This window comes from Coffea arabica, chromosome 4c (genome assembly GCF_036785885.1).
Source record: "Coffea arabica cultivar ET-39 chromosome 4c, Coffea Arabica ET-39 HiFi, whole genome shotgun sequence".
NCBI classification, from domain to species: domain Eukaryota; kingdom Viridiplantae; phylum Streptophyta; class Magnoliopsida; order Gentianales; family Rubiaceae; genus Coffea; species Coffea arabica.
This window is the reverse complement of record NC_092316.1, coordinates 332,149-346,968: the sequence shown is the minus strand read 5'-3', so window position 1 is coordinate 346,968 and position 14,820 is coordinate 332,149. Positions and strand designations below refer to the sequence as shown.

Below are 14,820 nucleotides of genomic sequence, written 5' to 3'. Positions count from 1 at the left end.
GTGGTTCAAAATAAGAGCAGATAATGCGTCAAGTCTAGCAAATGTCGATATGGTGATCAATCTCTTATAACTGCTGGATCAAATACCTTTTATTTTATATCAAATATGTTGCATTTGTAAAGTCTAACACATTATATTTTCAGATACTGGTTCTAGTGGTGAAAAAAGGTCACTGGTTTGTATACTCATTTGATATTGCACAAAGCATTGTTCATCTTCTTGACTCACGAGTTGATTCATCACGGGTTCGACAGACTAACATCTTACGACGACTGGTGAAATCTAAACACTATTCATATCTTGAATTTTTAATGCATCTGTTTCATGCCTTTAAATTATATAACTAGTGAGAAAGTGTAATCAGAAAAATTATATTTTTATGTTGCAGAGGCGAACCTTGGGCTTAATAATGGCAAAACAATTTGATAAGTTGGTGGATTTGGAGGGATTTGTATTGCAAGTCGCAGATATGCCTTAATAGTCTCCACACAATATGTATATGTCCTGTAAATAAGAGTTTATTTATATTCTATCTTGAAATATAACTAAATACTAAGTTATATTGTTAGGATGGTAAGGTAAAATTTGTATGTCCTACAATCTGGTTGTCACAACAATGTATACCTCGTGTTTCAGCTATGATTGTGGTGTGTTCATAATGAAATTTCTGGAGCACTGGAATGGAAGATTAGGCATATGCATTACGGAGGTATATATATTATTTTGATTTATAGAAATTTTTTGGTAGCAATTATTTTTATGATGACTAATGTATAACATGTGGTGCTGATTATTTCAATACTTGGATAGGATAACATGTGAAAGTATCGAGTGCAATATGTGTCTATGTTGGTTGTAACCGAGCATAACGAATGGGTCGAATCCATCCTTAAGTTGTTAAATATCTCTCCCCGACGAAAAAATCAGTTGTAATAAATGATTGACAAATATTTAGTAATTTATGAGTTGTGTTGCGTAGAATTTTGTACTTGTGTTGTGTAGAATTATCTCCTTTTGGTATTACTGTTGGGAGCAAAGTTTATTAGTTATGAAGTTTTTACTACTAGTGGGACATATAGAATTTTGCGTTGGGAGCAAAGTTCATTACTGTTGGGACATGCTTTACTTTTTGTTTGTGGCAGACAGGGTTGGGACACCACGATGATATATAACTTCTTGTAATCAATTGAATAGAAGTAAAAGATGTAAAACTATTCTGCATTGATTTCAATTCCCAAACTACTATCTAATATAAAAGTAAAACAATCCTACAAGTATTACATTGTTCCAATCCAGTTCCAAAAGGGTCACAAGATACATCAGCTTAGCATACATATTTATGGAAGGCAATTAACTTCTACCTATTTATATCGTAGGTAGTTGCACTTTTTCGTCGCTTAATTGCATGAAAGTCCTGCTCTTTGACCTTTCCACAGAGTCAACAATGGGGGTCTGGCAATCATTGAAACAAGCAATAAATTATTTAAATCAAAAGTTTAGTGTTCATAAAAGCATGCCCTATAATAGTCTTGTAACAAGGTTAGAATAGTTCGAAATAATAACTGTAAATAATGAGCTTTTTAAAGATTTACTGACCATTAAAAATTCGGTGAACCCGGTGTACTTTGTCTTGCTCACAGGATCGTTGGGAAGCAAAAGTGGGAGATTGTTACGATCTTGAATACGGATATTATGAGCACTCAATATTTGAGGAGTGATTCCAGCTTCACCGGACTACCATTAAGTATTGTACTGAATAAGATACTGTAAATTTGTCCAAAATCTTGATTATCCACATTAGAGCAATATCTGACTTACCATCCTACAAGACTGTATATCTGAGTAAATAACTGGGGATGATCCAAAATTTGATTCACTGAATGACTGTTATCACGAGTAGCATATTACATTAGTTGCAAAGTCATGCTAACACTATGTATAACAGCAAACTAACTAATTTGTAAAAATTAAATAAACATTGTGTCCAAAATTTAAGATGTTAGGTCGTATGAAAATTATGATGCAAATGTGTATATAATATATAACAACGTGTTCAACTAAATTAACAATATGTAAACAAAAATCAACCGAAAGTAATCTAAACAAAAATCAAAATTTAGTACATACGTGACCATAAATGAATACATTGTAAAGTTATACTATAAACTTATGGGCTACTATGGATATAACACATAACCAATGCATTACATTGAAGTAACTATGCAATAGATTTTAAATGATATGGTTTGTAGTGTACAAGATAAAATACACCATGTACCAAAATAACAACACGATGTTAAAACTAAACAACGGGTGATAAATAATTGTAACTTGTACGATTGACAAAATAAATGTGAGCAAATAAATTAATAATGTGTAAAAATTTTTATCCAAATGTGTAATCATGTGTCCAAATGAATACCAGTGGTATATGGTATCAATCAATGCGTACAATATATATATCAGTTTGTACACATAAAACAATAACATGTAAATGCTATTAAATTAAGAGATCATCGTAATGTGTACCAACTAATATGTACAAAATATGATATTACTGTGTCAAAAATAAACAACATGTGATGAACATCCTATCACTAATATGTACACCTTAATAACCAATGTGTACAAGTAAAACATTAATTTGTAACACCTAAATAACTAACAGTAAACTATAATGCACATTATGTAAAGTATAAAAATAACTACTTACTGCCACAGAATTATTCGATTACAAACATTTGCTTGATGTTTGGTTTTGGATAGATTGACAGGATTCTGATGACTGACAAGACAAGAATATACAACAACTTAGTCGGCTTATGATAGTAGAGTCAATTGAAATGGTATAGTTATGTAAGTCCAAAAATAAGATTTGGTACTAACCATCTCAGGAGTGCTTGCCTTGGACAATGTAGAGTTCTTCTTTTGCCTATGAAACCTGTCCACCCAACTACGTAATATTTTCTTAGTTTTTTTTGCCACTTCGTTTCTTCAAACCCGTTGGAGTCATAAAGTGGCCAGCTGTATTCTGTACCTGTATTTCCTTACATTGATCCATTGATACACTATTCTGTGTTATTTCATCTATTTATCTACAAAATAGCATTTCAACTCTCTTTGACAATTCAGACATTACGCTACTGACTAACTTTGTAGCGGCTTCTGACATGGCAGCCCTGATAGCAAGTCTTACTATTTTAGGTGCTAATAGCCTATATCGACGGGAAATAGAGAGAGACGGATCTGATGATATTTCTCTACCCTTGCAATCGACGTTGCCTCGGGACCTTGCCTTCTTTGTCCACTTCTTTGTCACATAATGATCAGGAATAAACTTTGTTCCAACCATATCATACACCTTTAAAGCATGTGAGCATAGGATTCCTTCCTGCTCAAAAAGATTACAACTACAAGTAATGTCTTTAGTTATTGGATTCAATATCACTCTTCTCTCTCTTCCTCCATCATAGTGACTGACACTGCATTCCACATACATTGTAGTATGCTTTTGGTCCAAGATCACCATTGTAGTGGATTCATCGTATTCATTCTGGAATGCAACAAACATGCATGGAGAGTATATAGAAGCTGCCTGGATCAGTACGGGAGTCTGTTGCAATCCCATCATTGGCAACTTCTGTCTACTGTGATACTCAGCTCTTAGTTCATTATATCTTTTTTCATCCACAACTCGGTTAAAATGTTTGAAGAATTGAACCAGATCATGATCAAGTTTCAGATAATTTTTTATGGAAGCATTTAGACTCTCACTTAGTTGGTGCTACGCATACCTGCAGTCCAAGCACCTTTCATGAAGCATTTTGCCCATTTCTTTCGACATGCATAAATGCCACACAACCATTCATTTGTTTCGAGCTTGTGTTCTTTTAGCATTGCATCCCAGGTCATGATAAACTCATTTTCATCTTCTATCTCATGCATACATTCAGCAAATTTATATGGGAGATTACTACCATCCTTGTAATAGTTCCCAAGGTGTTTCATGAAATTGACTCTAATATGAAAAGTGCACAGACCATGGTATGTTGAAGGCATAACAGCTGAAATTGTAGCGGCCATGGCTGCATCCTGATCCGTGAAGATGGTTTTTGGGTGCCTTTCACAAACTGCCTCTACAAATGTACCGAACACCCACTTGAATGATTCAATGGTCTCATTGTAACGACCCCACCTCCCCCTAAGGCGTACCAGAGGATTCGGCGGACCGCCTGCCCAGCTCTCGCCAGGACTCACTCACTCGAATCACGTGCACACACCAAGAACCATTAATAATATCCGTAATTCAAACTTATAATTTACATTGATAGAAATAAAGGTACAAAGTCTCGATATACTTAAACTAGTTCAAAATATATACAATCCAAGTACAAAATGTTCCATTCGAGGAATAGCGCGAGTACAAAATCAACATTCAAAACAAAGTCTAAAGTAACTAGACTACGCTAGTCTTTACACTTCTCATGCTTCACTCGTACCCCTGTAAGGAAAATAAAACTAAAAGGGTGAGCCGAAACCCAGTGAAGTTCCAAATATCAAATTGGCCAACAAGCAAGGAATAACATAGTAATAGTGAAATAGCGAGCAAACAAGTCATAATCAGGGAAATAGTACTTCAACTAATCAAATAATATCAAGTTTGCAATCACAAATAAGGATACGGTAATCATATCTCGGCTCCATTCCAGCTTGATCAATGGTAGTTGACACTCCGTCAACTTTCAAGTAATAACAAATCCAAAATAAAATTTCACTACACGCCAATCCCCGTCCACCGATCAACCCCCTTTCTAGGGCCCGCACGCCACACGAAACACGGGTGGTAATACTCGAGTATACCGGATTGCCGAGGAGATAACACTCCACTCGACTTAACTAGTAACCCAGGGTTCGTTATCTAATCGACCAGACCCTTGCCGGCTCGATTCGATTAACTAGCCACAGGGTTTCTGGAATTCCAAACAAGACATATTTCAAGTACATGTAAAGCAAGTCAAGTATATTCAATAGTAAGAACAAGTCATATTAGAGCAAGTGCGGTAAAGTACACCCTTGCCCTATCATTCATTTTCATGTATTCACACAAGTCAAGTAAGGAACACAGGTATCAAGTACAATCGGATATTTGAAAGCACTCACCACAATAGTGCTTCTAGTTCTCGCGTCGAGGTGGTACTCCGGGTTTGGAGTCCAAATCTGCGAGAAAATTTCAGTTTGAGAACTTTGAAATACGAGTAGGATTCGAAACTTAAACGTTCCGTTCATTAAGAATCGACCAATTGAAATTCATTTGAAAAACACTCGTGAAAACTTGCTCGCTTTTCAAATCATAAAGTTTTGTAACATAGATGCTTGGAAATAATACTTGAATTGAAAGTACAAGGAAATTCAAGTTTACATTGGCCATTAGGCTTTTCCTCAAGGTTACAAGTTCGGTCAAGTTCTAACGTATAACACTCGAGAAACATAGTAGCAAAGGTCCTTGCTAGTTCAAATAAGTACTTAACCTTCACTCAAGTAGCTAATATAGTTTTCTAGTCCTCGAGTAAAAATTCGGGCAGCATGCCCTTTGTGTTTACCTAATTTTCCAGCCATTTAGGCTTCATTATTTTTCTCAATCACAACCCAACATCACATATATCAACAATTCAAGTCAAGAGCCGTTCCATAGGCTCACAATATCATAAAAACAAGATTCACAACAATCACAAGTGCAGAAATTCAACTTAGCACAAGACAGATTTGATGTACGAATGCGGAAATAACATATCTGAGGCTACGTTTATTGGATTGAGGCGTAACCTATGCCGTTTCGAAGCTAAGACACAGAGCTACAATGTTCATGAAGGTCACTTAGTCCAGTTTCTAATGTAACTTGGTCAAATTCTCAAATTACTAAACCAGAAACTAATTCGTCGGCTGTTTAATCGCATTACACTGTAATGGACATAACTCAGTGTACAAAAGTCCAATTCAGGTCTTCTTAGAGGCATTTGAAAGCTAAAATAACATTCTACAACTTTTATGTTTCGGAAAAAGGCTAAATCAGTATGGCTCGTAGTCAAAAAACGTGATAAACTGGACTTAACTGATGAAACGGACTGCTGGGAAATATTTAAAACAGTAAGGGTATTTTAGACTTTTCATGACCTACGTTGCTCCGATTGAGCTGAAATTTTGTAGGCACATATAAAATACCATTCTCTAAAACTTTCCTTCTTTGACCTAAGGCCAATTCGGCCTCTAACATACAATTAAAAATTCGGACAAAATGTTGGGAAAAATTTCCAGATTCTGGAATTTCTAGTTTTTAGTGGAACTTTCCTTAATTTCTTGGTCTAATCACTACCAAAGCCTCTCTTATAACCTTAATTTCAACATATAAGCACCATACAACAAATTGGGCAGAATTTCCCCAAACCCTAGTTCATCCAATAAAAAGGGGAAAAACTTCTAAAACATGATAATATCCATGATTCCACTACAAAATCAAGTTGCTAAGCTTAATTCAACAAAATTGAAAGTAAAACTTAGAGAGATAAGCTTTCTTACCTTGACTAGAGTTCACTAAGGGTAGCCCAAGCTTTCTCCTTCCAAAGTCTCACCACAAAGCACTAACTAATCACTCAAGAACAAGTTTAATCGGTTTCTTTTGTTTGATTCCTCACTTATTTGTTGGATTGAAGAAGAGATGAAGTTTTCTCCCTTGGTGTTTTCTTCCCTCTTTCTCTCGGCCAAGGATGCAGAAATGAAGAGTAAAGTTGCTGAATTTTGGTGTTAAATAGATGGTCTTTGTCTTGGTCAAGAAACCTTGAGGTGGCGACAAGTGTCAAGAAACCACCTTTCTTTTTTTTTCCTCTTTCTTTCTTGTAATTTTCTAGCCTCAAATTCAGTCAAGCTTGCTGCCAAGAGAGAAAATATTTTGCTCAAGTTCAATAAATTTGTTTGGTAAGGAAAAATGGTGGTCAAGCGGTGCGTTCAATCGGTAGTGCACGGGAACCCCCGGTTCGCGCCGTTTTTCTTAAAAACTCACGTACTAGGGTTTTTACTTCCCATTCACTATCCTTGTATCATTGCTACTAGTCACATATTATTTCTCACTTAAAAGTCACTTTTAATCTCCAAAATTAATCCTTACTATGTACCGAAAATTCATCCGGCGAAAAATCGCAAAAACCCTAATTTTGCTCCAAACTTGAAACCGAAGCGTAAAACCCTATTTTCTAGGTTTATTTACACTTAGTGTGAAATATTTGGGTAGTGGGCTTTGATAAATAATAATTTTCAAATAAAAGGGTATTTTTGAGAAAAATACAAGAAATTTGCGAGTCCTCACACTTATCATACAATAGAGTTGCTCCAAAAATAACCAATTGTCTAAATTGATTGAATCCCACAAATACGCCCAATGGTCTGTACTCCTTGTTAGTTTTATATGTGGTGTCAAATGTAACCACATCCCTAAAATAGGTATAATCCATCAGCATTGATGCATCAGCCCAAAATATATTTGTAATTTGTTCTTCAAAATCAAGCTGTTCTGCGTGAAATAATGACGGATTTTCCAATTTTTGTTCTTCAAAATATCGTAGCATTGCACCAGCTTCACCATACTTTAATCCCCTCTCTCTTTTTGTTTGTAGATAGCGTTTTAAGTCATCACGAATGTAGCCAATATTGCCTAATCCACTTGCCTCTTTTCCCATGAGTTCATGGGATTGTTTCAAGGATATTCCTGCATCATTTGCAATCTCAGATTGGGGTCCTTGAGAAATACTTACTTTTCTTTGCGAACGCATCATATGAGTACATTCTGCAATGTGTAGTGTGTGATTATGCTCGATTACCAGATCTTGAACCTGATATTTCATTGTTTCTCTGTTCAAAATTATCCCCATTTTAGTTTCACATCCTGTTTTTGTTTCAGTCCGAGTTCTCTTTAGTTTTACATCTCCTTTGTACCGTGGTTTGAAACCTTCTTTGCAACATATGTACCTTTTCAATGTAATTACACCGTTTTTGTCTTTGTTCAAGTAGTCTTTCCGAACACTGAACCCAACAACTAATCCGTACTTATTGTAGAAGTTGTATGCCTCATCTTCTGACTGAAACTCCATGCCGATCTTAGAACACAATGCTTCCTCCATTGTGCTGTATTCGACAAAACCATTTTTTGCTATTATTTTTCAGGACAAACAATTATATTTATTTTTTATTTCTTTATTCACATCATAAGCACTTAATTATTTGTATTCACATATGTACATACTTTATAATGACGTGTACACAACTTATAACATTTTGTAAAATAATTTTTATGGATGTGTATCTTCTCTGTAATTCTCTGTAATAGGTAATCACATAACTCTAATAACTTGCATGGCATATTTCACTATATAATATATATATTTCAAACAAATATTATAATCAATTTGTATATAATATCAGTATTTACATACTTTACAATCATATGTACACACTTTATAACAATGTGTACACCCTTTATATCAACTTGTAACATAACAAACACATGTATGCCTCATACACTTTTACATAGCGTAACGTTTGATAGAATTCTCAAAATCTATACATTGTCATCTATACCATTTGTATAGTTATTTAAGTTGGTCACATTATTAAGTTATTTTTACGCTTATGTTATTTTATTTGTACACATCCTCATTTATATTTTGAAACTCTGTACGGGATCTTTATTGTACAAGTTAACCATTCTCTCTAAAAAGATAATGACATACTTCTTATAATTTTTAAATCATACTTCACTAAATAACACATTTATTACAATCAAATTACATATAATATTAGCATTTACCTTGGACAGAGTTCACAATGCAGTAAATTTTAGATGGGCCGCTCACAAGTCTCGGCTATGCATTTGTTACTCGATGAATATCTATCTCAGTCATCCACTGCTTAAATCGGAGTGTATTGTTGCTGCAGCGGATCTTCACAATTATCTTGTGCACACCTCAAACAAGATGCCCGTTTTAACAGGGTTTATTTAAGAGTTAGAAGAGAAGAAGACAAAAATTTATGTCTATGTTATGCGAAATAATTTGTGAGAGGAGAAGAACAGTAAGAGCTTGTTGAGAGGAGAAGAACCAACGACAATGTATTGTGTTCAGAGAAAATCCACTACTGCCATTTTCTTCCCACATCTTTTAAGTTGAAAGAGTTTTAAAGCCCGCCGATTGTACCAAAAATTGATTTTCAAATTTTCATTTTGAATTTTTCATACCCTTAACGGCCAGACCAAACGGAGTTAAAAGTTAAGCTTGTATTAAAGCAACAATCCTCTACACTCATCTCCATTTTGTTCGATTTCGTTTTGGCCGTTGATAATGGGCCCACAACATCTTGGCCATGAAAAGTTTATAAGCGGTTGTCTAACAACCGCTCCAGCCCCTTGTCCCTCATAACTCCTCAAATTTCTCCTGGTTTGGTTGGTTAGAGCCTCGAGTAGGGTCAAACATTTCCTATTGCTGGCAGCACATGAGCGTCTACCTACTAGGAATTTACTCTCTGATAGAAACATCCTTCCTTCCAAATCCTGTCCTTTTTGCCCAGATCCTAAAGAAAATATTAAAAATGCCTTGAGATCTTGCCCTTCGGCTAGGACGCTTTGGCAATCCATAAAACCCCCAGGGGCTTCCCGTAACTCTCTTGCTGCCTTTTCCTCTTGGCTCAAACAGGGCTGCCTAGCCAAATCCTTACCACCTTTCTTTATCATTTCCTGGGCCACCATCTTCGCTTATACCTGCTAGACTATTTGGAAACACAGAAATAAGCGCATTTTTTTAGCTGGATAAACCACCTCTGGACCAGCTCTCCTCATGTCTACAAGAGTACAAGCTGCCTCGGACTTCCATTTTCTCGGACCAAATCTGCTAATCCAGTTAAGCTAAAGGACCAAATATTTATTAGATGGTGTCCATCTTACCCTCCCGATTCAAGTTGAACACCGACGGCTCAGCAATTGGAAACCTGGGTATAGCAGGGACTGGCGGCATCATCAGAGATGCGTATGGAGGTTGGGTGAAAGGATTTTGCAGAAGATTGGGAGTCACATCAAACTTTGTAGTGGAACTCTGGGGATTACGGGATGGTATAGAATTGGCATCAACACTAAATATCCGTGACTTAGAAGTTGAAGTGGATTGCCTTGATATTATTAATTGGGGTCTAACCATTGTCTCCATCCTATCATTGTGGACTGTAGATCCTTCCTCTCACAGCTGCAGCAAGCTAAGATTTCTCATATTTACCGAGAAGCAAACAGATGCGCGGACCTGCTGGCAAAGATGGGAAGACAAATGCGAGATAATTTTTGTATCTTGGAAAGGCATCCTCAAGAACTGTCTATTGCTTTTTAAATGAGGATGCAAGAGGCGTATGCTTTTGTTTAACTGAAATGTAACAGTTAGGACCCTGTCTAGAACTCTATCTTAATTCTGTTAGCACCTTTTCTACCCTATATAAATATATATGATCTTGTAATATGTTTATCTGTGATTAGAGTAGTGTGTTATGAAATTGACAATGTCAAAACCATCTAACTGCGACTTCATTTCTTAGTGACGCAATTCATCAACACGTGTCCTGAATTTTTAAAAGCCTGCAACCTTTGTCTCTTTTTTGTGCCCTTGAAGTGCATTTGGCCTTTTAGCTTATTATGTGTATTCTGTACATAAATTAATGTATACTTTAACCATCCATATCTATTACTATTAGTTTCTTTATGGTAAGAGTTTAGGATGAAACTGCACTGTTAAAAGTGAACCTTAAGATCACGAGTACAATGAGACACTCGACTCTTTTGCCTCTACAGCTTTGGTTGATGGCATTGGTCTGCATGCCCCGCTGAATGTTAAAGCTCTTCGTACGTCCGTTTGTCTTGTTAACTAGGGATAATTTCAGAAACCTCACAGGAGGTTTCCACAATTTCATTGAGCTCCCTTTGTGACGATCCCATCTCCCCCTAAGGCATATCCTACAGGTTGGCGGACCGCCTGTCTAACTCTCGTCAGGACTCGTTCACTCTCTTCAACTAAAATAAGGGATAACCTCAAGAATAAATGAAATAATAGTTCCCAAACTTGAAACGTATACTTACATTCATTTCTATCTCAAATATTCATATGATCCCAAATAAAACAAGAGTTGTGAATTCCAGATACATTCAAATCTAGCCGAGCACTAGTGCGAGTACAATCGCAAAAATTTAAAAACTAGACTATACTAACACGTACCAGTCTCACGTCCTCTCTCGTATCTCCTGTAAGGAAAACAAAAATTAAAGAAATAAGTTAAAAGTCCAGTGAGGTTTCCAAACAAGTAATCAAGTAATTTAAACAAAGACATTATTCAATGAAAAGAAAACATTCACAATATAAAAGTAACGAGAATAGACTCATTAAAAGGATACATGCTCACGTGGAACCATTCGTTCATTCATTTGCCAACCATGTTGGTTAGGAGTGTGCAAAATCGAAAAATTCTGATTTACCAACCGAATTCGAATTCGGTAATTCGAAATGAAAATCTAAATTTCGATTTCGAATTGGTCAAATTCAAATAGAATTCGATAACGAGATTTTTCAATTCGGAATTCGGAATTCCTATTTCGATTTCAAATATGTTTTTCACATATATATAATATAACATTTATGTTCTAATAATAATTTTAATATTCATGAATTCGGTGAAATTGAAATTCTTATTTCGATTTCAATTTCGTTTCCACACACATATATATAATATTTATATATATATGTAATATAATATTTATATAATAATAAAAATAATTTTTATATTCATGAATTCGGTGACATCGGAATTTACCGAATTTCTAATTGAATTCGGAACGAATTCGAATTCGAAATTGGCGAATTCGAAATCGAAATTGGTCGAAAATACTGATACCAAAATTCCGAAAAATTTCGATTTTAAAGTTTCGAATTACCGATTTCGATTTCGATTCACACCCCTAATGTTGGTTGAATATTTCTGTGTTTCTTTCTCTTTGTTAGTGCCTTGTTAGGAAGCTAAGTTTTTTGCCAAGTTTGTTTGCTACAAGTTTTTTAAAAACTTTAGTTACAGTAATCTCAAAAATAATTTCCAAATTTTTAAAATATACACTTCAAAATATTCAAAAAAAAACACACTTCAAAAAATTTTTTAAAAACTTCTACAGTAAATTACAGTAAAGTTTTAGACAAATGCCCAAAAAACTCACCTTCCGAATTGGTTTTTTCTCTCTTGTTATAATTTATTTATGTCCACTTGTTATATAATTTTTTCTTTTCTATCTATAACAAGTACACTGCACCTGCTGGATGTTTTTTTTCCTCTCCTTTTCATTTCGTCTTTCATGGCTCATTATTGCAACCATTTTTATGGGCAGTTTACTGTTACTGAAAGAAAAAATAATATAGAAGTACAAGACTGTATTGAGCCAAATTAGAAAATATCAAGAGAGAATTCTATAGAAATAAGTTTACATAAATGGGGATCAAAACTTGAAGAATTCAAGACGTGTAATCACTTTTCTTGAAGTTTGATTGCCCCCACTATCTTGCTAATTCGGTTTATGGGCAAAAACTCTAGGATACAATGAATTCTAATTAGACAACCAAGTAGCAAGTTCTTGGATTTGTCTAGTCAAGAATAAAAATATTTAAGTTAGTTTTCTGGTGTTCAACACATTGATTTATACACTCATAATATTCAAAAAACTGTTAGAAACTGTTCACATGTAACTTTTCAAAGGAACATGAAGTTTCACTGTGAAAAGGTGTTTCAAAAAGTGCAAACCTTTCCTATTTTGCAAACTACATTAACAATCCCCCACTTAGTTTGCAAAATAGAAAGTCAAACTAACACTGAAAGTTCATGCATCAAGGAAAGTAACTCTCGTCTTAAACTCCCTTTGCTGAAAAATTAAGTTTCGGTCTGATTAGGTCGTTCTAGATTAGATGTGGGCACATCTAACTCATAGGAAGTCTTCTGTTTTGTAACAGGAACTCTGATCTTTAAGCGTGATCATTTAGCGTGGGCACGCTTAACTCCTAAAGAGTCTTCTGGTTACCAAAACGAAATACACATTTAAGTGAAGCCCTTGGTGCCTAGATTGCTTAAACCAAGATTCACAAAAATAAGAAATATTACATACATGAATCATGTAGCATTTATATATTCACAACCATCTGTAGCACTATTACCGGTCATGTGCTCATCCTATTCATGATCATATGCAAGAGATCATCCAAAACTCTTGTTAGAAGCGGCATCACTTCTATGACCATATAGGTAAACTATATTTCTAGTTTTAACAAATAAAACACAAGAAATATGTTTATTAAGAGTTACTTCTCAACCTACTCACTTAAGAGTAACACATAAAACTACTAATTGGAATGGTCTACACAAAAAAAAAATAGTATTCACTGTCACTTGAAACAACTTGTTATTACCCTTTAAACCTTCCAAACTAGGGGTAGTACTAGAAGAAAGGTTGAGTTATCGTTGCGTATAAGGTTTTTAATCCCATTTCGGATGTTGTCGCATTCACTAACTCTCTTGTTAGAGGTTTAGTCAACGGATCCGCCAAGTTTTTGTGTGTTCTTACAAACACAATGCTGACAACATCACTTGCAAGCATTTGTCTTATAAATGCATGTTTCAAACTTATATGTCTAGACTTACCATTGTAAACTTTATTCAATGCTCTAGACATAGTAGTTTCACTATCACAAAAGATAGTTGTTGGAGGCATTGGTTTAGCCCAAAAATCAATATCGAGTAAAAGATCTCTTAGCCACTCAGCCTCTTTACAAGCTGAAGATAGTGCAATAAACTCAGCTTTTATGATTGAATGAGTTATCACCGTTTACTTCTTTGAAGCCCATGAGATAGCTCCATCACCAAGTATAAAAATCCAACCACTAGTCGGTTTTTGCTCACTAATACTAGTAATCCAACTAGCATCTGAAAATCCCTCAAGAACACTAGGAAAACTATTATAAAGAGCCCAAGATCTTTGGTTCTTTTAAGATAACCAATCACTCTACAAAAAACTTTCCAATGATCTTTACTTGGATTTTTAGTGTATCTAACTAGTCTATAAACGAAGTATGAAATATCCGGCCTAGTGCAACTCATTGCATACATAAGACTACCAATAACACTAGCATATTCTACTTGAGCTATTGGTTTACTGGTATTCTCATACAGTTTAAAGTTAGGATCAAAAGGGGTGCCAACTTCTTTCACACTTAAATGTTGATACTTCTTTAATATTTTCTCAATGTAATGTGATTGAGACAAAGTAAAACCCCCACTATATCTTTTAACTTTAATTCTCAAGATAGTATCTACTTCACCAAGATCTTTCATCTTGAACTTAGAAGATAAATACTTCTTAGTTTCTACTACACCTTTAAGTGTAGCTCTAACAATTAGCATGCCATCCACATACAAACAAATAATCACACTATACTCACTATTGGATTTAGAATAAATGCACTCATCAGCATTATTGTACCTAAATCCACTAGAGAGTAAAATAGATTCGAATTTCTCATGCCATTGTTTTGGAGCTTGTTTCAAGCCATATAAAGACTTCACTTGTTTACACACCTTATGTTCATTACCCGGGAGTACAAAACCTTCTGGTTATTTCATGTACATCTTCTCGTTCAAATCACCATTTAAAAAAACTGTTTTAACATCCATTTGATGCACATGAAAGCTAAAAACAGAAGTTAAAGCTAGTAGTAC

The 14,820-nt window shown here is 35.0% G+C and overlaps 1 protein-coding gene across 1 annotated transcript; it reads right to left on the bottom strand.

Moving 5' to 3' along the window:
* Positions 1-1,365: 1,365 nt before the first annotated feature.
* LOC113740045 (protein FAR1-RELATED SEQUENCE 5-like) lies at positions 1,366-8,168 on the bottom strand. The gene is made up of 6 exons (XM_027267534.2): positions 7,392-8,168; positions 3,795-4,092; positions 3,140-3,693; positions 1,819-1,884; positions 1,597-1,734; positions 1,366-1,452 (listed from the first exon to the last, which is right to left on the bottom strand). Exons 1-6 carry the CDS (start codon positions 8,166-8,168, stop codon positions 1,366-1,368), a joined length of 1,920 nt encoding a protein of 639 aa, XP_027123335.2.
* Between the last annotated feature and the right edge of the window lie 6,652 nt (positions 8,169-14,820).